General features: G+C 48.9%; 1 protein-coding gene across 12 annotated transcripts in view; it reads left to right on the top strand.

Annotated features, from left to right (window-relative positions):
* kif1b (kinesin family member 1B) overlaps nt 1-21,312 on the top strand; it is a 71,635-nt gene that overhangs the window by 46,603 nt on the left and 3,720 nt on the right. For 4 of the 12 annotated variants that reach the window (XM_062460273.1, XM_062460274.1, XM_062460271.1 and 1 more), the window contains 26 exons: nt 1,014-1,116; nt 1,799-1,947; nt 3,003-3,181; nt 3,675-3,812; nt 4,758-5,009; nt 7,504-7,622; nt 8,343-8,428; nt 8,688-8,817; nt 10,062-10,215; nt 10,392-10,482; nt 10,603-10,721; nt 10,884-10,939; nt 12,750-12,858; nt 13,314-13,380; nt 13,625-13,709; nt 14,371-14,476; nt 16,986-17,100; nt 17,284-17,417; nt 17,564-17,625; nt 17,843-17,988; nt 18,403-18,687; nt 18,840-18,911; nt 19,338-19,459; nt 19,590-19,742; nt 20,005-20,197; nt 20,318-20,436. In XM_062460273.1, coding sequence (XP_062316257.1) covers nt 1,014-1,116; nt 1,799-1,947; nt 3,003-3,181; nt 3,675-3,812; nt 4,758-5,009; nt 7,504-7,622; nt 8,343-8,428; nt 8,688-8,817; nt 10,062-10,215; nt 10,392-10,482; nt 10,603-10,721; nt 10,884-10,939; nt 12,750-12,858; nt 13,314-13,380; nt 13,625-13,709; nt 14,371-14,476; nt 16,986-17,100; nt 17,284-17,417; nt 17,564-17,625; nt 17,843-17,988; nt 18,403-18,687; nt 18,840-18,911; nt 19,338-19,459; nt 19,590-19,742; nt 20,005-20,197; nt 20,318-20,436 — 3,344 coding nt within the window. Of the gene's footprint in view, nt 1-1,013; nt 1,117-1,276; nt 1,295-1,798; nt 1,948-3,002; nt 3,182-3,674; nt 3,813-4,757; nt 5,010-7,503; nt 7,623-8,342; nt 8,429-8,687; nt 8,818-10,061; nt 10,216-10,391; nt 10,483-10,602; nt 10,722-10,883; nt 10,940-11,306; nt 11,508-12,749; nt 12,859-13,313; nt 13,381-13,624; nt 13,710-14,370; nt 14,477-15,449; nt 15,477-16,985; nt 17,101-17,283; nt 17,418-17,563; nt 17,626-17,842; nt 17,989-18,402; nt 18,688-18,839; nt 18,912-19,337; nt 19,460-19,589; nt 19,743-20,004; nt 20,198-20,317; nt 20,437-21,312 lie in introns of all 12 variants that reach the window. The other 8 variants (XM_062460277.1, XM_062460276.1, XM_062460267.1 and 5 more) reach the window with 7 other exon arrangements.

Below are 21,312 nucleotides of genomic sequence, written 5' to 3'. Positions count from 1 at the left end.
GAGTCCTGCTTTCACGCTCCCCTCAGTGGAGTACTCTGCAGTCACCTCCCTCCAATCTGGTGAAATGAGCCGTCACATAGTTTTGACCACTTTAGTCATTATTTGGCAGCGCGGACATCAGCAGTGTCGTGTTTATAAAGATTAGATACGGTTGTGCCCTCGTTGATGCTTTTTAATTTTAAGCTGGTTTGATAACTTTCATTTTCTAATTTGCACATTTAATAGACTATGTCAGGGAAGTGACCCTGTGCCCTGAACTCCAATTGAACCCCCCTCTCTCTCTCTCTCTCTCTCTCTCTCTCTCTCTCTCTCTCTCTCTCTCTCTCTCTCTCTCTCTCTCTCTCTCTCTCTCTCTCTCTCTCTCTCTCTCTCTCTCTCTCTCTCTCTCTCTCTCTCTCTCTCTCTCTCTCTCTCTCTCTGCCTAGTACAGAAGTAGTAGCTTGAATGGCTGACGTTGTTGTTGTTGTTCTGGTGATTCAGGCTAGGCTAGGCTAACTCCTCCTAGTCTTGTCTGTTGACAGGCAGTGTCCACTGTCTCCTGGTGATCTAGGCTAGGCTAACTCCTCCTGTAGTCTTGTCTGTTGACAGGCAGTGTCCGCTGTCTCCTGGTGATCTAGGCTAGGCTAACTCCTTCTGTAGTCCTGTCTGTTGACAGGCAGTGTCCACTGTCTCCTGGTGATCTAGGCTAGGCTAACTCCTCCTATAGTCCTGTCTGTTGACAGGCAGTGTCTTCTGGTGATCTAGGCTAGGCTAACTCCTTCTGTAGTCCTGTCTGTTGACAGGCAGTGTCCACTGTCTTCTGGTGATCTAGGCTAGGCTAACTCCTCCTGTAGTCCTGTCTGTTGACAGGCAGTGTCCACTGTTTCCTGGTGCTCTAGGCTAACTCCTCCTATAGTCCTGTCTGTTGACAGGCAGTGTCCACTGTCTCCTGGTGATCTAGGCTAGGCTAACTCCTCCTATAATCCTGTCTGTTGACAGGCAGTGTCCACTGTCTCCTCTGCCGTGCTGTGCAGGTCTATGAGAGCAAGTTACAGGAACTCCAGAAACAGGTGGAGACGCGCTCACTGGCCGCGGAGACGCCCGACGAGGAAGAAGAGGAAGAGGAGGAGGAGGAAGGTGTGTGAGGTTCATTTGCTACTGTGTGTGCTAGCGTCCTAAACATGGAGGGAGTCAAATGCATTGCCCCTCTCCAATACTTACACTCTTGACATTTTGTGTCAGGCAGTTCTTGAAAAGTGAAACTATATTGTGTTCTGTCACCTTTTTTTCTATACAGAACCGAAACTTTTGGGATGTGCGTATTGCCTATTTCAGTAACATCAAATGGTCATTTTCGACAATACTAAGATTTACATGCAATTCCCCCCCAAAAAAAGAAGGAAAAAAAAGAAATCGAAATTCTTATGATTTATTATATTTGTTATCCACTAATTAGAGAATCACATCCATACTATTAATTCCTTCATAAGTTATGCTAACACCTAAAAAGAGCATAATAATGTAGTTATTTGTTTGGAGAAAATCACAATCCAGATCAATACAACAATCTAAAAAAGTATGGCATCAAATCAAACAAGTAGTTAATATCACAATTGTGAAGAATCTGCTTGGTTGGTTTGGGTATGTGTGGGTGTGAGAGAGAGAGAGAGTCTGTGTTTGTGATAGTCATTGTGTATGCGAGTCTGTGTGTTAATGTGAAAGAAAATGTGTGTGTGTGTGGTAGAGATATAGTGTGTGCTTAGGCCTGCATGCGTCTGTGTGTGTGTCGCTCCTAAACAGTCTAATCCTAAACCCCCAGTGCCCTGGACCCAGCATGAGTTTGAAGTGGCCCAGTGGGCTTTCAGGAAGTGGAGGTACCATCAGTTCACCTCCCTCAGAGACCAGCTGTGGGGCAACGCCGTCTACCTGAAGGAGGCCAACGCCATCAGCGTAGAGCTCAAGAAGAAGGTAACTGAGGGAGGGAGAGAGGGGAGGAAGGAGGGATGGTGGCAGGGAGGGATGGAGGGAGAGAGGGGGGGGAAGGAGGGAGGGATGGATCATACTGTTGTATGATCTAAAGGACAACACAAGTTTGATGAACATTTCCAACGAGACTTGATTGATCTCTACATTCTCCACAACAACACAACATTCGACCTAAAGGGGATGTCAGGAAAATGCTGAGCACGACTCCTTTCAGATCATCCGGGCTGCGGTGGTATTTATATGTCAGGGACCAACACATGGGATATTGTATAAATCACAGCTAACATGCGATGGCTGCACTGTTCTTGGGTCTTATTATGGTCTGTCTGGTCTCTCCAGAGACCTGGGATTTATCCTCTGATTATAGACATGTCAAGCTGTAGGAGCAGGGTCATAAATGTTGAGTCCACTGTCACATATATGCCTTCGACATGACTCCTTTATTTATCTACAGTTTCTGCTCTCTTATTTATATCCTGGTTTGCTTTTTGCTGGAATGGATATTATCTCAGTAGGCCTCGGTAGCACAGGGCTGACCATGGACGAACATATGGATTTATATGACTTCTTTAACCTTGTCATGTCCACAGGCGAGGTAATGGCTGTGTGTGAGATGGACTGGACATGGTCCTGAGGTTTTCATCACGCAGCTGGAGAATTGACGGTTATTAAATGACCTGTGACTGTTTTCTATCTCTGTTATTGCTTCCTTCTCCTCCCCTCCTCTCCTTTTATCTCCAACCTTCCCTGTCTCTCTGTCTATCCCTTTCTCTTTCTCCGCCACCTACTCTTTATTTCTTTAATTTCTTGACTTCTTTACTCCCTCCTCTCTGCCTCTTCACCCTCCTTCCTCCTCCTCTCCCTCCCTCCTCTCCCTCCCTCCACCTCTCCCTCCTCTCCCTCCCTCCCTCGACCCCTCCCTCCCTCCTCTCTCTGCCTCCTCTCTCTGCCTCCTCACCCTCCCTCTATCTCCTCACCCTCCTTCCTCCTCTCCCTCCCTCCACCTCTCCCTCCCTCCCTCCACCTCCCTCTCTCAGGTCCAGTTCCAGTTCGTACTGCTGACGGACACCCTGTACTCCCCGCTGCCCCCTGACCTGCTGCCCCCCGAGCCGGAGAAGGAGCGTGACTCCAGACCCTTCCCCCGGACCGTGGTGGCGGTGGAGGTGCAGGACCTGAAGAACGGGGCCACGCACTACTGGTCCCTGGAGAAGCTCAAGTACGCTCTGTACCGACCCGAACCACCACCATTTTTTTTTTTATATAGAGCGTTGTACATTTTCATTGCATTTGACTTTTTCCCCACACAATCGGAAGTAAAAATGTAGTGATTTTGTAATTTTACATACTTATGGACAATTTATTATCATTATTATGTATGCTTGTAGTATACTTTGTGGTTCAGTTTACCAGACATCAATCAAGCCTTGTCCTAGACAAAAAAAGTTTTCAATGGAGATTTTCATAGAATATTTGTCTTACGTTAGGACTATACTTAGTCTATGTCTGGGTAAACTAGGCCTAAATATATACTTACATTTACATTACATTTAGCAGACGCTCTTATCCAGAGCGACTTACAGTAAGTACAGGAACAATTCCCACCGAGGCAAGTAGGGTGAAGTGCCTTGCCCAAGGACACAAAGTCATTAGCCATCTGACCCCCATATACTTGAAGTATAATATTTTGTGGTTTTGGCTCGTCCCTGCAGGCAGAGGCTGGACCAGATGAGGGAGATGTACGATCGTGCCGGAGAACTGGCCTCGTCCGTTCAGGACGACAACGAGGGCGCGCTGACAGGAAATGACCCGTTCTACGACCGCTTTCATTGGTTCAAACTGGTGGGAAGGTACGCAAGCCTGCTCGGTGCATCCTGTTCTGTGTCACAGCGATTTGAAGCAACTTGTATTGTGTTCAGTCAGTCGGTTTTCGTTTTATTTTTTTATTTTTCTGTCGGTTTAACAGTATTGTTAGTTTTTATACATTGACACCGACATCAGAAGTTGTTGGATTTGTTTGGTGTACAGCTGAGGAGATTTATATGAACACTTCATGCTTTATTCCATTTACACTGTAATCCATTCCATTATTCATGTTTATATGTGGTTGTGGTTTTGGATTGATTCATTTTCTGTCATTCAAGCATTTCGTTTTATTCATTTTACGTTCCACCTGCTAGTGAGTTTTAACATGTTTTTTCAGTATGTTTTGCTCAGTCTGACCAATAAGGGTTTCATTTTTCATTTGTTATTTTCACTTTGTATTTACTTCATTTCATTTTATGCATCTATGCCATTTTTTGTTGATGTTTCTTTTGTTTAAGTGATTATTTTGTGAGAGCTTATTTTGTTTATTTTGACTTTGTCTCAGCCTCTCTGGAAACAATATTTGCTCTTAAAAAAAACATTTAACACAATGAATGAATCAATAATGATGTTTTTCTCTCTACGATTCTGATGTACGTTGATCATATACTCAGTAATGATACAAACCACAGCTTCACTCTTCAGTATAAAACTCAAACTATGAACTGTGTTTAGTTCTATAACACTTTCCATTGTTACCTTCATTCGCTGCTTGCCCCTCCTCGCATCCCCCCCTCCATACCTCCCCCCTCTATTCTTCCCTCACTCCCCCTTCATTACACCCTTTCCCCTACCCCCTCCCCCCCTTCATTACTCCCTACCCCCCCTCCCCTCGCATCCCCACCATCCCCCCCCTCCATACCTCCCCCTTCTATTCCTCCCTCACTCCACCTTCATTACTCCCCCGCCCCCCCCCCCCCCTCCCCTAGCTCCCCCATATTCCACGGCTGCGTCAATGAGCACCTGGTGGACCGCACGCCGTCTCCCACCTTCTCCACGGCCGACTCTGACATCACCGAGCTGGCGGACGAGCGACAGAGCGACATGTCGGACCTGATGGACGACGAGGCCTTCGTGGACGACACCAGCTCCGACGCCGGCACTGAGGAGGGCTCAGACATCTTCAGCGACGGCCAGGACCCCTTCTACGACCGCTCCCCCTGGTTCATACTGGTGGGAAGGTTGGTGACCAGCCATGTTGGTGTAGCCGGGGTTCCCCCCCCTCACAAGCCTGGCCGGGGGAGAATAGGGGGCAGAGGAGTCTCTGGACTGTCGTTCTGTGTAGCTTATGCAATGACAGCTTTATTAGTGTTTACTGCATATGTGAACCCAGACTGCACTGTCTCGACATGTGAAACTCCGATATTTAAGATCACCAAGTCACTTACCGACCCCCCCCCCCCAACCTTCCAGAGCTGAAGGTTATCTTGTTAACGCTCAACGCTAACTCAGTCATCCCTGAAGTAGTGGGATCTAAAACGCAACAGTCTCTCAGCGGAGGCTGCGGCACAGCCAGAGATAGAAACGTCTTCATCACTTATTGATGTGGAGAGCTAAACAGACAAAGGCGTCTGAGTAGATGTGATCCCCTAGTCTGAGTTTCCCGCCCTAGTTTTTAGACATCGCTCCTATGGTACTCCCCTGTTCCTCCTCTCACTGGGTCTGTATTCATAACAGACAAACGTCAAAAACCAGAGTCAAATTACATACTTGGCCAGTAAAGCTGATTCTGGTTAATCCGTTCTGAGAGTAGAAGAGTTAGAGCTGTCAAATGTCTGTGCAGAATAATAATCATGTATTTATTTAGCAACTGAACCTCATACTAACTTCTAGTACCAAACCACAATGAACTGTAACTATTGCCATCCCAGTACATCTAAAATGTTCTTGGTGTAGGTGTTTCTCTGCAGTTCCACGGTAGTTAATGTAACGTGATGAAGTGTTAAGTGTCTCTGCAGCTGTAAGCAGAGAGACCAGGGTGTCCAGCATCTCTACTCTCCTCTCTAGTCCAGGCTTGTGTTGTCGTCTCCCATGTACTCACTGCACACTAACTTCCACCCTGTGTCTGGTGGGTTGTCCAGTAGTGGCGACATGATCATCTGTCTGGTTATTTGTATTACATCTGATTCTACTTTGTTCCCTGTTTTATCTGTCTTTGTTTATTATTATTTTTATTCTGTTTTTTTATTGACCTTGTAAAATGTGTTCAACTTTTGTTTTCTTCTATGAGGTTCAACATTGTAGAATTGTAGAATCTTAATGATTCTAATTATTACCGTTACTGATTACATCACAAATAGTTTTGTTATAAACTATGAAATTAGATGAAAGTTAAATATGGGAGGGTATAGCTCAGTGGTAAGAGCATTTGACTGCAGGTTCAAAATCCCCCTCCTGTACAGTACATCTCTTTGGATAAAAGCGTCTGTTAAATGACTACATGATATAGTCTTTCCACCGTATTGACGATGTCCAGTATCCATGGCACCAGTGATACTGACACACTGTATTCATATTGCATCAGCCCCACGCTCAGCCACGTAAACACAGCCCGCCAATCAGGGTGCCAGATTGATGCAGGCCCAGCCAGACTGAGCTGTCATCCTTATAGTGCTCTCCAGCTACCTGCGTCATTGTGACCTCAGCAGTCTGCCAGACATATCTCTTCTCAGCCTTGGGTTCTCTCTGCAGAAGAATAGGGAGGGAGGGAGGGAGGGAGGGAAGTTGTGAGGAGGGGAAGAGAAGGGGGAAGGATGGACGAAGGTAGTGAGGGGGGAGAAAAGGATGGAGGGAGGGTCAAGAAGAGGGAAGGAGGGAGGGAGGGAGGGAAGGGAGAGAAGTGGGGTGGAAGGATGGAGGGATGGAGGGAGGGAGGAAAGGGAAGGATGGAGGGGGGGGTAGGAGGGAGGGGGGGGGAGGGGAGGGGAGGAAAGGGAAGGATGGAGAGAGGGGGGAGGGAGGGAGGGGGGGGGGGAGGAGGGGAGGAAATGGAGGGAGGGAGGAGAGGAGGGGGGGAAAAGATGGAGGGGGGAAGGGGAGGCTGCAAATCACCACCCACAAGACGACACGTCGGGGTGTGACTGAACGCAGCCTTTCAGCACGACGACAGTCTGTTACCTGCTGGGCTCATCTGCTCTGCAACCTCCCGCTCCTTTATCTTCACTCACAAACGGGCTTCAACGTGCTTTTGTTTCTTTTCATCATTTCGTATTCAACCTTGTTTTGTTCGTGTTGTTTACATATTATTCAGCCCCAATTTGTGTCATTAGTAACAAACAACACAGATGACGTGACTAACCACGTACGCTTCTGCTCATCTGCATGATTGTGGGTCGGAGGAGGAAGTCATGTTCAGTACACGTGTACATGACTCATCCTGCTGCCTCCTTGTCATTGGTCAGAGCTGCACTAATCCTGTGACATCATCCGTAGGAATGATGTCACAAGGAAGAAGGCAGACTTACTAAGGGTTCCGCACCGCCTAGTTCCATTAGCAGTTTATCCATTGAAATTTAAATAAGTAATGTAACAAACACGCATATAATATCCGGTTCATCTATGCTCTTTATCTAATCGAAGCTTGAACTTGGGATTTAAATATCTGTGTGCAGTGAAGGACGATGTGCTTTGATGAACATCTACAGATCTTCACCTCTCTTCCTCCTCCTCCCCCAGGGCCTTTGTGTACCTGAGCAACCTGCTGTACCCCGTTCCCCTGGTCCACCGTGTTGCCATAGTGACGGAGAAAGGCGAAGTGCGTGGTTTCCTGCGCGTGGGGGTGCAGGCCATCGCTGGTGAGGACCAGAACTACTACGGTCTCTCTCTCTCTCTGTCTGTCTGTCTCTCTCTGTCTGTCTCTCTCTGTCTCTCTCTCTGTCTGTCTCTCTCTGTCTCTCTGTCTGTCTGTCTCTGTCTGTCTCTCTCTCTCTCTGTCTCTCTCTCTCGGACTGTCTCTCTCTTTCGGACTGTCTCTCTCTCTCTTTTTCTCTTTTTCTCTCTCTCTGTCTCTCTCTCTCTCTCTCTCTCTCTCTCTCTCTCTCTCTCTCTCTGACTGTCTCTCTCTCTGTCTCTCTCTCTGTCTGTCTCTGTCGGTCTGTCTCTCTCTCTCGGACTGTCTCTCTCTCTCTGACTGTCTCTCTCTCTATCTCTCTCTCTCTCTGACTGTCTCTCTCTCTCTCTCTGACTGTCTCTCTCTCTCTGTCTGGCTTTCTCTCTCTACCCCTCTCGGGGGGTACAGGTCATTCTGGGTGAGGATAGGGAATATTCTAATCTCTGGTAGGAGTCCCCCTATAGTATAGGTTCTCGTGTTCTAGACTCCACATCCTGGAAACAAAGACCTGACCTGAACGTTTTTTAAACTTCTAAGAATCTAGGTTCCTTGGAAGTGCCTGGGACAGAAATACAGAGAGTGTGTGTGTGTGTGTGTCTGTAAACACACACACACTCTCTGTAATTCTGTGGTGAGTGTGTGTGATGTAACGTGTGTGACATAACGACAACTCGCCGTTTCCCAGCTGACGAGGAGGCGCCGGACTACGGCTCCGGGGTGAGGCAGTCTGGAACTGCCAAGATCTCCTTCGACGACGAGTACTTCAGAAAGGTAGAGAACCACAACAATTTACTCAGGTTAACTTTTGTCTAGGTTAAAACCCAAAATATTACCAAAAATAAGTAGTTTACTATGGTAAATTAACATAACAATAACATATTTTGGTTTATATAACATTTATAGGAGCAGTATATAAAAGAAAGGATGGTTTTATCTTCAAGATGTTAATTCCTGTTCTCTCTCCTTCGTCTCTCTCTATCCCTCCCTCTCTCTCCTTCCCCCCCTCTATCCCTCCCCCTCCCTCGTTCAGAATGACTTCCCCTGCACGGTCATGACCCGCTCTGGCATCTCCCTGGAGGAGCTGCGGATCGTGGAGGGTCAGGGACAGAGTTCAGAGATCATCGCCCCCTCGGAAGAGCTCCACAGGATCAGTGACGTGGGTGAGTAGAGGCGGCGCCCGATCACGGCCCTTCACCCCGCCCCTCGTAAACATGACCCCCCCCCCCCCCCCCCGACAGAGGGATAGAGGCTGGGGGGTGACATGGTGTTACTAAGGTGGTTCAGCTTAGGCCCTGGGGTGGAATGGTAAATGGGTTTTAGTCTTTAGAGAGGGGATAGCCTTTAGAGAGGGGATAGCCTTTAGAGAGGGGATAGCCTTTAGAGAGGGGATAGCCTTTAGAGAGGGGATAGTCTTTAGAGAGGGGATAGTCTTTAGAGAGGGGATAGTCTTTAGAGAGGGGATAGCCTTTAGAGAGGGGATAGTCTTTAGAGAGGGGATAGCCTTTAGAGAGGGGATAGTCTTTAGAGAGGGGATAGCCTTTAGAGAGGGGATAGTCTTTAGAGAGGGGATAGCCTTTAGAGAGGGGATAGCCTTTAGAGAGGGGATAGCCTTTAGAGAGGGGATAGTCTTTAGAGAGGGGATAGCCTTTAGAGAGGGGATAGCCTTTAGAGAGGGGATAGCCTTTAGAGAGGGGATAGTCTTTAGAGAGGGGATAGCCTTTAGAGAGGGGATAGTCTTTAGAGAGGGGATAGCCTTTAGAGAGGGGATAGTCTTTAGAGAGGGGATAGTCTTTAGAGAGGGGATAGCCTTTAGAGAGGGGATAGCCTTTAGAGAGGGGATAGCCTTTAGAGAGGGGATAGCCTTTAGAGAGGGGATAGCCTTTAGAGAGGGGATAGCCTTTAGAGAGGGGATAGCCTTTAGAGAGGGGATAGCCTTTAGAGAGGGGATAGCCTTTAGAGAGGGGATAGCCTTTAGAGAGGGGATAGCCTTTAGAGAGGGGATAGCCTTTAGAGAGGGGATAGCCTTTAGAGAGGGGATAGCCTTTAGAGAGGGGATAGCCTTTAGAGAGGGGATAGCCTTTAGAGAGGGGATAGCCTTTAGAGAGGGGATAGTCTTTAGAGAGGGGATAGCCTTTAGAGAGGGGATAGCCTTTAGAAAGTGACACCTGGCATGCTTTTGTTTGTCATTTACTTCCGGTCTGCAAAGCAATGTTGGACTCACAGCAGATTTTCTGTAAAAATGTACAATGAAATTGGAGAGAGAGAGGGGTTGAAAGGCTGCAAAATGGGCCTGAAAAGTACCAGATTCGAACCCAGGCCGCTGCTGTAAGTCCTGGTGGTACTGCAGGTGAACTTGTCCGGCGATCCAGGCCGCCCTGGTAATGTGACTTGTGTTTGGGGGCAGATCTGAAGCTAGGGGACATGGGCGAGTCCAAGCTGGGGACCGGAGAGGGCCTGGCGGCCCGGCTGGAGGTGGGCAGCATCTTCACCTTCAGAGTCACCGTCCTGCAGGCCAGCGGGATCCTGCCCGAGTACGCAGACATCTTCTGCCAGTTCAAGTGAGTCCTGTTTCATCTGACGCAGTCACACACACATGGACTGTACGCAGATACACACACACATACACTTACTGTACGTAGACAGACATCCGAAACACATGCAGACACACGCACACACACTCGCACACACACACCTGAAGTCTATACTGTAGTAACCGAGAATGTTCTCCCTTTAGTTTCCTGCATCGTCATGACGAGGCCTTCTCCACTGAGCCCCTGAAGAACTCCGGAAAAGGATCTCCTCTGGGATTTTACCATGTCCAGAATGTAAGTGGACACACACACACACTCTTACCCCCCCACACACACACACTTTAACACACAGACACACCAACCATGGCTAGAGCCTTTTCTGTAGCATGACCTCGTGTCCAACTTCATGTTCAGATATCCGTGGAGGTGACGGAGTCCTTTATAGACTACATCAAGACCAAGCCCATCGTGTTCGAGGTGTTTGGCCACTACCAGCAGCACCCCCTGCACCTGCACGGCCAGGACCTCATCAGGTAACTAACCATACGCTTTAGTCATCCAGAGCTACGTAGAAACGGTGCATGTAGAAAAGTACAGTTGGAAATCTAGGATTAGTACTGAAGGACAGTACTTGAACCATCAAGAGAAGTGATTATACCGTGTTAATGTTTACTGTTTGTTTTGTTTGTTTGTAGTCCTCCACAGCCATCCAGGAAGTACTATCCTATCCCCATGCCTCTGTCCAAGCCAGGTGAGAACATTACCCACTCTCTCTCCCTCTCCTCTCTTTCTCTCTCTCAGCACTACAGTCAGTGCTTCATCACCATCATCATCATCAACATTCTCAGTCGTGTTTCAGGTCACGTGTGCATGCCTCTCATTTCCTTTCTTCCTTTTCTTTCCTGCGCTATCTGGATTTTCTTTACCTCCATCCTTCCACACAACTCCCTCTCTCTTCCTCTCCACCAACCGCCACCCTCTCTGGTCTCGTATGACATCTGACCCCGCCCACCCTTTACCCCCCTCCACCAATCCCCACAATCCCTGGTCTCCTCCGCCCCCTCTCCACCAATCCCCACAATCCCCTGGGTCTCACCCGCCCCCGCCCACCCCCCCAGACCACGCCCGTAAGATCGAGCTGCTCCGCTACCTGATGACTGGCTACGTCCACGGCCAGGTGCTGGACACGCTGTCAGAGCACGCCAACGCCCTGGCCTCCACCGCCGTGGCCAGCCTGGAGGACGGAGCTGACCAGCTCTCCCACTTCCCCTTCCTCCCCGTGCCCTTCGGCCTTGCACTACCCATGCCCAGGCACCACGGTTGGTAGAGCGGGCGCTGCCGCGTAGCCTCGTAGCAGGCGACGTAGCGTGGCATTGTAGCATAGGGAGGGTGGCTATGTAGCCTAGCACCGGAGCAGGGTAACTCCTCCGGCTAGACGTGCTGATGTAGACCTTCCCTGTGCTTCTGCTGTGCTTGATGTGACCGGTGGTTGTACCCTAGCTTTCCCTGGTCCAACATTTAATGTGCTTCTGTTGTGGTGTGGTAGAGGCTGGACTAGTCCGCTACTGGCTGTTCTGAGATGAGTTCAAAACCCCTCTATTCACCTTCAGATCAACCCTTCTGCTCAGCAAAGTTTCAATGTACAGTAAACTATCTGACAATGGGATCGAATACTATTTTAGTTTTAGTAGTGATTATACCCCAACAGAGAGCTTAATTTTACCATAAATTAAACTATAACCTTTAAACCTGACTGGATCCTTCCCAGACAGTGACGCATGTCTCCATGACAACCATGACGGTCTGCGTGGAGGGAACAGAGAGTTTCCTGCTGCATGACTCAGAGATTAGACAGCTGCTGCATTGTGGGAAGGGAATCCTGCTGTGGCTGCAGGTAGCCCAGCATGGGGCCGATCCAGGCGATGTGTAATCTGTGATTTAGCCTCCTGGCCTAGCGCCTCGCAGCTCTGTACTCGCGACCTAGCGCCTCGCAGCTCTGTACTTGCTGACGCTTTGAGGCGGGATTTGAAGCGGATGTTCTTTCATAGTGTTGTTCTCTCACGGGATCCCTGTTGGGATCTTTGTGCTGCCTGTTGAAATGTAACCGATCCTGAACCCATTCTGAGGTCTGCTGAGGTGAAACTGTTCAGCTCCCTTTTCATGCAGGCTAATATCACAAGCTTGCTATTGTAACTCTGTTAAACCATCACTGGTATTCTGTTCTCCAGTGTATTCACGGCAAAACCATGTTATTCCTTTTCACTTTATATCCCTATTATCAACCCCGCAATTAGAATCTTTTTAATGTTTCTATTATTTATTTTTTATTCGATTTCATATTTTTTCATACACTTTCTCAAAACTCTACTCTACTTGTGACCCTACCAACCTTTGTGTCTAGACTTGTGGCTCATCCTACTCTGTGTGTGTGTGTGTGTGTGTGTATGTGTGTGTGTGTGTGTGTGTGTGTGTGTGTGTGTGTGTGTGTGTGTGTGTGTGTGTGTGTGTGTGTGTGTGTGTGTGTGTGTGTGTGTGCGTGCGTGCGTGTGTGTGATTGACAGTCCCAGCCACCAAGCTGAACACCATCACCAAGTCCAACCTGGGTCAGTGTGTGAGCAAGTACGACCTGCTGGTGTGGTTTGAGATCAGCGAACTGGAACCAACGGGAGAGTGAGTCTAAACACATACATGTACACACACACATACACACCCAAACACTAATTTTCTCTTTTTCACATAACATCACACATGCACTCCCTCTCTCTCACTGACACACACACACACACACACACACACACACACACACACACACACACACACTCACACACACACACTCACACACACACACACACACACACACACACACACACACACACACTCACACACACACACACACACACACACACACTCACACACACTCACACACACACACACACACACACTCACACACACACACACACACACACACACACACACACACTCACACACACACACACACACTCACACACACACACACACACACTCACACACACACCCACACACACACTCACACACACACACACACACACTCTCACACACACACACACACACACACTCACGCTGATAGTTGTGCGTCTTGTCGTCAGGTACATCCCAGCTGTGGTGGACCACAGTGGAGGTCTACCCTGTCATGGGACCTATCTGCTGCACCAGGTACTGAACATCCCTCCTCACCTCTGCCTCACCTCTGTTGCTGACCAACTCAGTTTCACTTTATTATCTCAATGAGCTCTCGGCCCTGCCGGTCAAACGAGACATGAGGCAGGACAGGGAGTTATACTGTTGGGTGTTGCTCCAACTGCTTTTTTAAGTAGGCTATGTTCACGTGGTACATTTTGTAGGTGTTTGTGTGCGTGTAGTTCTCATACCGACTGTGTGTGTGTGTGTGTGTGTGCAGGGTATCCAGCGCAGGATCACAGTGACTCTGATTCATGAGAAGGGCAGCGAGCTGCATTGGAAGGATGTACGAGAGCTGGTAGTAGGTGAGTCCTCACACACAAACACACTGTCCTGCACACACACACACACTCTCTATCCTGCACACACACAAACACACTCTCTATCCTGCACACACACAAACACACTCTCCTGCACACACACAAACACACTCTCTATCCTGCACACACACACACACACTCTCTTGCACACACACACACTCTCTATCCTGCACACGCACACTCTCCTGCAGATCCCTTCCTGTCAGGAACCCCCTGTCACACAGGAACGCTTCTCCATGGTTTTATAGTATGAGCTCTTGTGGCTCAGGGGACACGGAAAGCATGAGAATAAAAATCGATACATTTGCTGTACATCAAACACTTTGTACCCTTCTGCCCCTCTCCTCCATCCACCTCCCCTCCCCTCCCCCCCTCCCCTCCCCCCCTCCCCTCCCCCCCTCCCCTCCCCCCATCCCATCCCCTCCCCCCATCCCCTCCCCCCATCCCCTCCCCCCATCCCCTCCCCCCATCCCATCCCCTCCTCCCCCCCCCCATCCCCTCCCCTCCCCCCATCCCCCCCCCATCCCATCCCCCCATCCCATCCCCCCCTCCCCCCCTCCCCTCCCCCCATCCCCTCCCCCATCCCATCCCCCCCCCTCCCCTCCCCCCCCCCTCCCCTCCTCCCCCCCCCCCCTCCCCCCACCAGGCCGCATCAGGAACAACCCTGAGGTAGATGACTCTGCAGCTGACGCTGTCCTCTCTCTCAACATCATCTCTGCTAAAAACATCAAGTCGTCCAACAACGCCAACAGGTACAGATACAGGATGTACACTACACATCCACACAGGATGTACACTACACATCCACACAGGATGTACACTACACATCCACACAGGATGTACACTACACATCCACACAGGATGTACACTACACATCCACACAGGATGTACATCCACACAGGATGTACACTACACATCCACACAGGATGTACATCCACACAGGATGTACACTACACATCCACACAGGATGTACACTACACATCCACACAGGATGTACACTACACATCCACACAGGATGTACACTACACATCCACACAGGATGTACACTACACATCCACACAGGATGTACACTACACATCCACACAGGATGTACACTACACATCCACACAAGATGTACACTACACATCCACACAGGATGTACACTACACATCCACACAGGATGTACACTACACATCCACACAAGATGTACACTACACATCCACACACAGATAGATACAGGATATACACTCTGGAAAATGGGGGAGATAGATCCTGAAACTGATAACAAGAAAGTATGTCCAAGTAATTTCATAAAACTTGAATCGATTGATTGTTTTGTGGTTGCATTGTCGATTTCTGTGGCTAGAAGATGCAATACACTTTGCTCAATGAACCCAAGTGTTGCTGTTGTAGTTTTCCAGCAACTGTTGTTTACAATGTGTGCTTGTGTTGTAATGCGTGAGCGAAACTGCATGTACATGTAGGAACAGTATGAATCCATACTCAGAACTAATCATTTTATTCTTTGTTCATTTTATTGTACACTTTTTTTTGCTCCATTCATTATTTTGCCTGACTCTCTCTGCTTCTCTCTTTATCTCTTCCTCTCTCTCTCTTCCCCTCTATCTCTTCCTCTCTATCTCTCTCTCTCTTTCTCTCTTCCTCTCTCTCTTCCTCTCTCTCTCTTCCTCTCTCTCCCTCTCCCTGTGCTTCTTTCCTGCTGCGCTGGATGTTGGGTTCTCTCAGGCTTTGTCTTGATAAGGATATTCCTAGGTACCAGCGACCATAAACACCCTTCCACACGGAAGAGCTTTATGGATCTCCTTATAGTCCTCATAGACATAGATATATATACAGTAGTATAGTGCTAACTTCTCATTTCTGCTAGTTTCATTTTTGGGGTAATACATTACGTTGTAGTTGCCTTTATAAAAGGGTTGTTGAGAGATAACAAGATCTTTGAAGGACATCGGGTTGTGGTGCAGCCCTGCTAAGCAATGGTGGTTTTTCACACTTGATGACTTGAGTCATAACTGCCACTATGATTCATGAAGTACCTCCTTCTTAAAGAAACCCCTTATGAAGGCAATCGTAATGAAATATTACCCATTTGGTGTGTTTTCTTCTGTCTTTTGATATCACCCACCTCAAACCTTGTATGAAAACACAGGTTATGATGTTCTGTGGCACCTCGATGGCACACATTTTCTCCTTCCCTAACACGCACCAGTGTGAGTTAACGTTGACACGGTGTGAGTCTTGTGTTATGGCACAGCCTCGGTAATATGCACGGCCACTGAGTCAGTGACAGGCCAGGCAACCTGCAGTTAGGAGCGCTCTCTGCTGGCTGGAAACGGCACTGCAAGGATGAGTCATCTAAAAAGCTGGGGCCGTCATTGACAGATGGCTCAGAGAAGCAGGAGTTGTGGTAGTAGTTGTGGCCGCTGTGCTAATCCACTATTTCACTACGTCAGCTCGATGTACTAATCAGTTAATTGGACATGACGCCTAGAAATCACATCGATTGCTCAACTTCCTTTAAAAACAAACGGACATAATCACAGACTCGGTAGATAGTTATGGAATGTCGAGGACTGGTGTCAGTTGAGCCACCTTGTTTCTCGCCCGTGTCAGGAATGTGGCAACAACAACAACAAAACGTAAAAAAATAAAATAAGTAACTGACATTACAGGAACGGGCCCTGTCTTGATTTTCTAGGACGCCAGGTTGTTGCTAGGTCAACCTGTCAAACACGTAACATGCCACTCTCTCACCTGCTGCTTCTCACACACGGTTGATGATTGTGACACCTGCTGCGGTCGTTCGTGTTTGGCGTCGAGATTTCTCCTCGGCGTGCTCGCCCGACCCCCGCTCCTCACTGCTATCCAGCGTTCCCCCTTCACAGAAGTCTGTTGACTCACTAATGGATGCGACATGTTCACAGTGCAGCGAACTTGTTGTCTTGTCAACGTATCCGTTTAGAAGGAAGGGGAATGACTGCAGTAAATTAGATGTTTAAAAAAAACCCTACCCACAACTGCATATGAAACTGTAGCTAATCACTTTCAGTATTTTCTTTAATACTGTAATACTTCAAACCCAACAGTAGTAGCTAGATTGCTTAGTTTTCTAAGCTCTTTATGTCTATTGTGACATAAAGGATAGCACTTTGTAGCTAGAAATGGCTTGAAATAGCCTCTTAACTAGCGCAATTCCCTTTGAATCTAAATAGAGAAGTTTCATCAGAGACTAGAGCTAAAGGTTGTCGTTTCTCCTTCTAGGACCTTCTACCGTTTTGAGGCCGTGTGGGACAGCTCCCTGCACAACTCTCTCCTGCTCAACCGGGTGACTCCCTACGGAGAGAAGATATTCATGACCCTTTCGGCATACCTGGAGGTTAGTTGCGTATATTTTGGTTCAAACTTCATCACGTCTCATGGCTACCATTTTGGATCAACATGGCTGTGGCCATTTTGGGTCAACCAGGCGGTGGCCATTTTGGGTCAAAGTGGCCATATCTCCATTGAGCCTGTGACCCTGCAGTGCTACACAAGCTCATTTTGTTTCCTCTTTTGGAAGCTTGACCACTGCATCCAGCCCGCCATCATTACCAAAGACATCTGCATGGTCTTCTACTCTCGAGACGCGAAGATATCGCCTCCCCGCTCACTAAGGAACTTCTTTGGTAGCGGCTACTCCAAGACCCCTGACTGGTGAGGCAGCTGGTGGCCATTTTGTGTCTTTAGAACTCATTGGACTGTATCAAACATGCAGCCGTCAGCCATTTTGTGTCTAAAATTCTACCTTGACTGACTTGTCCCTCTCTGATAAAGCTTCTTATTCCTCGTTTCTGTTGCAGTAACCGAGTGACGGGGATCTACGAACTGAGCCTGTGTAAGATGTCTGACACAGGAAGTCCAGGTCAGAACCGCACGCTTCTGTGCTCTCTCTAAAGACGTACTGGGTTGCCATGGCAACCAGAGTGACTGGCATAATATCAATAACATTAAGACAGATGAATAAAGTAATGAGGAAATTTACTGATAAAGTGTACTGACGTTTTCTGTGTGTGTGTGTGTTTGTGCCCGGGGATGTGTGTGTGTGTTTCTGCGTGTTCTGCCCGGCGTGGCGTGAGCAGGAATGCAACGGCGGAGGAGGAAGATCCTGGACACGTCGGTGGCGTACGTGAGGGGCGAGGAGAACCTGGCGGGCTGGAGGCCCCGGGGAGACAGCCTCATCCTGGAGCACCAGTGGGAGCTGGAGAAGATCGAGCAGATGCATGAGGTCTGTGCTGGAGCAGTGAGACTTGACTGCACCAATGTCTGGAACAATACATCTTTTCTATCTAGGGACTCAGACTAAAACTATAATTTTTTCTCTCCTCCCTCCCTCCCTCCCCCTCTCTCTCTCCTCCTTCCACTCTCTCTCTCTTCTCCTCCATCCTTTACTCTTTTCCTCCCCCACACCCCCCCCTCTCTCTTCTTCTGTCCCTCCTCCACTTCTTTCCCTCCCTCCTCCTCCACTTCTCCCTCCCTCCCTCTCTCCCACCCCCTCCCTCCCTCTCTCCCACCCCCTCCCTCCCTTCCTCTCTCCCTACTTTCCTCTTTCTCCCCCTTCCACTCTCAATCTCCCCCCCTCTCCCTCCTTCTGTCCCCCCCCCCTCTCCCTCCTTCTGTGACCCCCCCCCCCCTCCCCCAGGTGGAGAAGACCCGTCACCTTCTACTGCTGAGAGAGAAGCTGGTGGAGAACGCCCCCGCAGGAACAGGAAGTGGTCCGGGGACAGGAAGTGGCCCGGGCAGCAAGTCCCTGAGCGAGTCTCTGTCTCCGAGCATGAGCAGTGGGACCCTGAGCACCTCCACCTCCATCTCCTCCCAGATCTCCAGCACCACCTTTGAGAGCGCCATCACCCCCAGCGAGAGCTCTGGCTACGACTCTGCCGACATCGAGAGCCTGGTGGACCGGGAGAAGGAGCTGGCCACCAAGGTGAGGACAGACGTCACACTTGAATAGCACAGGACATGACTGAGCAAAGTCTTAGGCATAAAAATAAATATAACTAATTTAAAGTAAAAATGCTTTAAGAATGTAATGTGTCAAAATAGAGGAGCTTTTTTACATATGTTGTTCTCCCTTAGTGCCTGCGTCTCCTGACTCACACCTTCAACAGTGAGTACAACCAGGTGTGCAACAGTATCAGCGACTGCAAGGTGAGACCCTGGAGTAGAAAACAAACGACGCCACCGTTCTCAAACTTTGTGGCTACCCCAGTGTGATGTTTCAGTTGGGGAATTCACAACGTGGTTAACGTCTCTCTGTCTCTCTCTCCGTCTCTCTCTCTCTCTCTCTCTCTCTCTGTCTCTCTCCGTCTCTCTCTGTCTCTCTCTCCGTCTCTCTCTGTCTCTCTCTCTGTCTCTCTCCGTCTCTCTCTGTCTCTCTCTCTGTCTCTCTCTCCGTCTCTCCTTCTCACCCACATCTCTCTCTTTGTCCTTCCCCACTCATCTCATCTCTCTCCATCTCTTTCTCCTCCTTTGTCTGTCTCTCTTGCCATGTCTTTCTCTCTATCATCCCCCTGTGTCTGTCTCTCTCTTCCTCACTCCCCACCTCCCTCACTCATCCCCCCCCCCCCCCCCCAGCTATCAGACATCTCTCCCCTGGGTCGTGACTCCTCGGTGACCAGCTTCAGCAGTGCCACCCTAACCCCCTCCTCCACCTGCCCCTCCCTGGCAGACTCCCGCTGCAGCTCCATGGACCAGAAGTGAGGCTCACGTGGTCACACTCATACACACACACACACTCCCTCACACACACACACTCTCATACAGGCACACACACACCATCTCCCTCAGTCTCGTCCTGTTCTGACCAGAGTGTGTGTTGTCTGCCAGGACCCCTGATGCTAACTCCCGCGCCTCCAGCCCCTCCTGCTCGGACTACGAGAACTTCCCCATGGTGCCAACCCTGGAGACCTCCTACCTGGCCCGTGCCGGCAAGAACGAGTTCCTCAACCTGGTGCCCGACATCGAGGAGATGAGGACAGGGTAAGGCCATCTACCTTTATCTGTCTCTCACTCTCTCTTCTCTGTCCTCTCTCTCTCTCTCAATCACCCTCTGACAGACCCCCCTCCATCTGCCCACTGCTCATGTTGTGAGCAGATGAGATCATTCAGCTAATCCTTGTGCTCTCACTCATTTCATTGATGTTAAACTGAATTCATCTGATCTGCTCCTGGTGACCTGCTCCTGGTGACCTGCTCCCGGTGACCTGCCCCTGGTGACCTGCTCCTGGTGACCTGACCCCAGGTCGGTGGTGTCTAAGAAGGGCTTCCTCAGCTTCATGGAGCCCCGCTCCAACTCGTGGGTGAAGCACTTTGTGGTGGTGCGTCGCCCGTACGTGTTCATCTACAATAGCGACCGTGACCCTGTGGAGAGGGGCGTGCTGAACCTGTCCACCGCCCAGGTGGAGTACAGCGAGGACCAGCAGGCCATGCTCAAGGTGGGTGCTCACACTGTGTGTGTGTGTGTGTACACAATATATATATACACACACGTACACACGAACGATAAGGAGTCGGGTTGATCCGATGTGAGGGTTGAGCTGCTGTTGTGTCTCCAGACCCCGAACACGTTTGCTGTGTGTACGAAGCACAGAGGAATCCTGCTGCAGGCCAACAACGACAAGGACATGAACGACTGGCTCTACGCCTTCAACCCCCTGCTGGCCGGCACTATACGGTACTGACGAGGACACGGTGTCAACATCAGTGTTAGGACTTGTAATGACAAAATTCTAGCGGCACTGTGTAGATTTGAATAGTCAAGAGATGGCGGTTACAATAAATTTATTTTGCTTATACAGATCATGATTTAACAAAGTACTTTGTGATCAGTCATAACGAAGGAGGTGCTAGCCACAGGTCGTTCGCCAGAGTGATCCAGAACAACCCTAAAACCCTGCCTTATATAAACTTTAGATCAAATGGTTTTTCTGAACTCTGTGATTGGTCAGCACTGCTCAGTGACAGTTAAGACAATATAACCCCCCAGGTCAAGTGACCAAAGTCTTTTGATGTCACGGCTCTTTCTCTAAATGAGGACAGTAAAGATACCCTTAATGAAACACAAACAGGACACAATCTCCTCGGCCAAAAGGTCAGGGCTGCTAGATCAACTGACCCATCTCCCTTTAGGCCACAGAACTCAAACATCCCCCAACCTCCGTGCCCCTAGCTTCTCAATCAGGCATCATAACCCAACACCATAAATACCTTAAGACCAACTGCAACATCCATTTGTTTAAACACAACCTCAGTCTATTAAAAATACATTCTTAGTAACTATATCAAAAAATGCCATCACAGACTCCTCAGGCAACATCAGTGTTAGGACTCCTCAGGCAACATCAGTGTTAGGACTCCTCATTCACCGTTAGGAAACCGTTCGCTTAGTAGGAAAGTGTGTGGATTTGTAGTTATTCGTGATTTGAGATTTGTTGTCTGATGTCTGTAGGGTCACTTAGCCTTTTATGAAGCTCTTGCAACAAAAACAAAATTACAGTTTTAGCTAAGATAGTACCCAGATATTATAGAGGTCTTTAAATACGCATCGTTC

The sequence above is a fragment of the Osmerus eperlanus genome, chromosome 4, assembly GCF_963692335.1.
Source record: "Osmerus eperlanus chromosome 4, fOsmEpe2.1, whole genome shotgun sequence".
In the NCBI taxonomy this organism is placed as follows: Eukaryota; Metazoa; Chordata; class Actinopteri; order Osmeriformes; family Osmeridae; genus Osmerus; species Osmerus eperlanus.
Note: the sequence above shows the minus strand (reverse complement) of the source record. Positions and strands in the feature narration are given on the sequence as shown.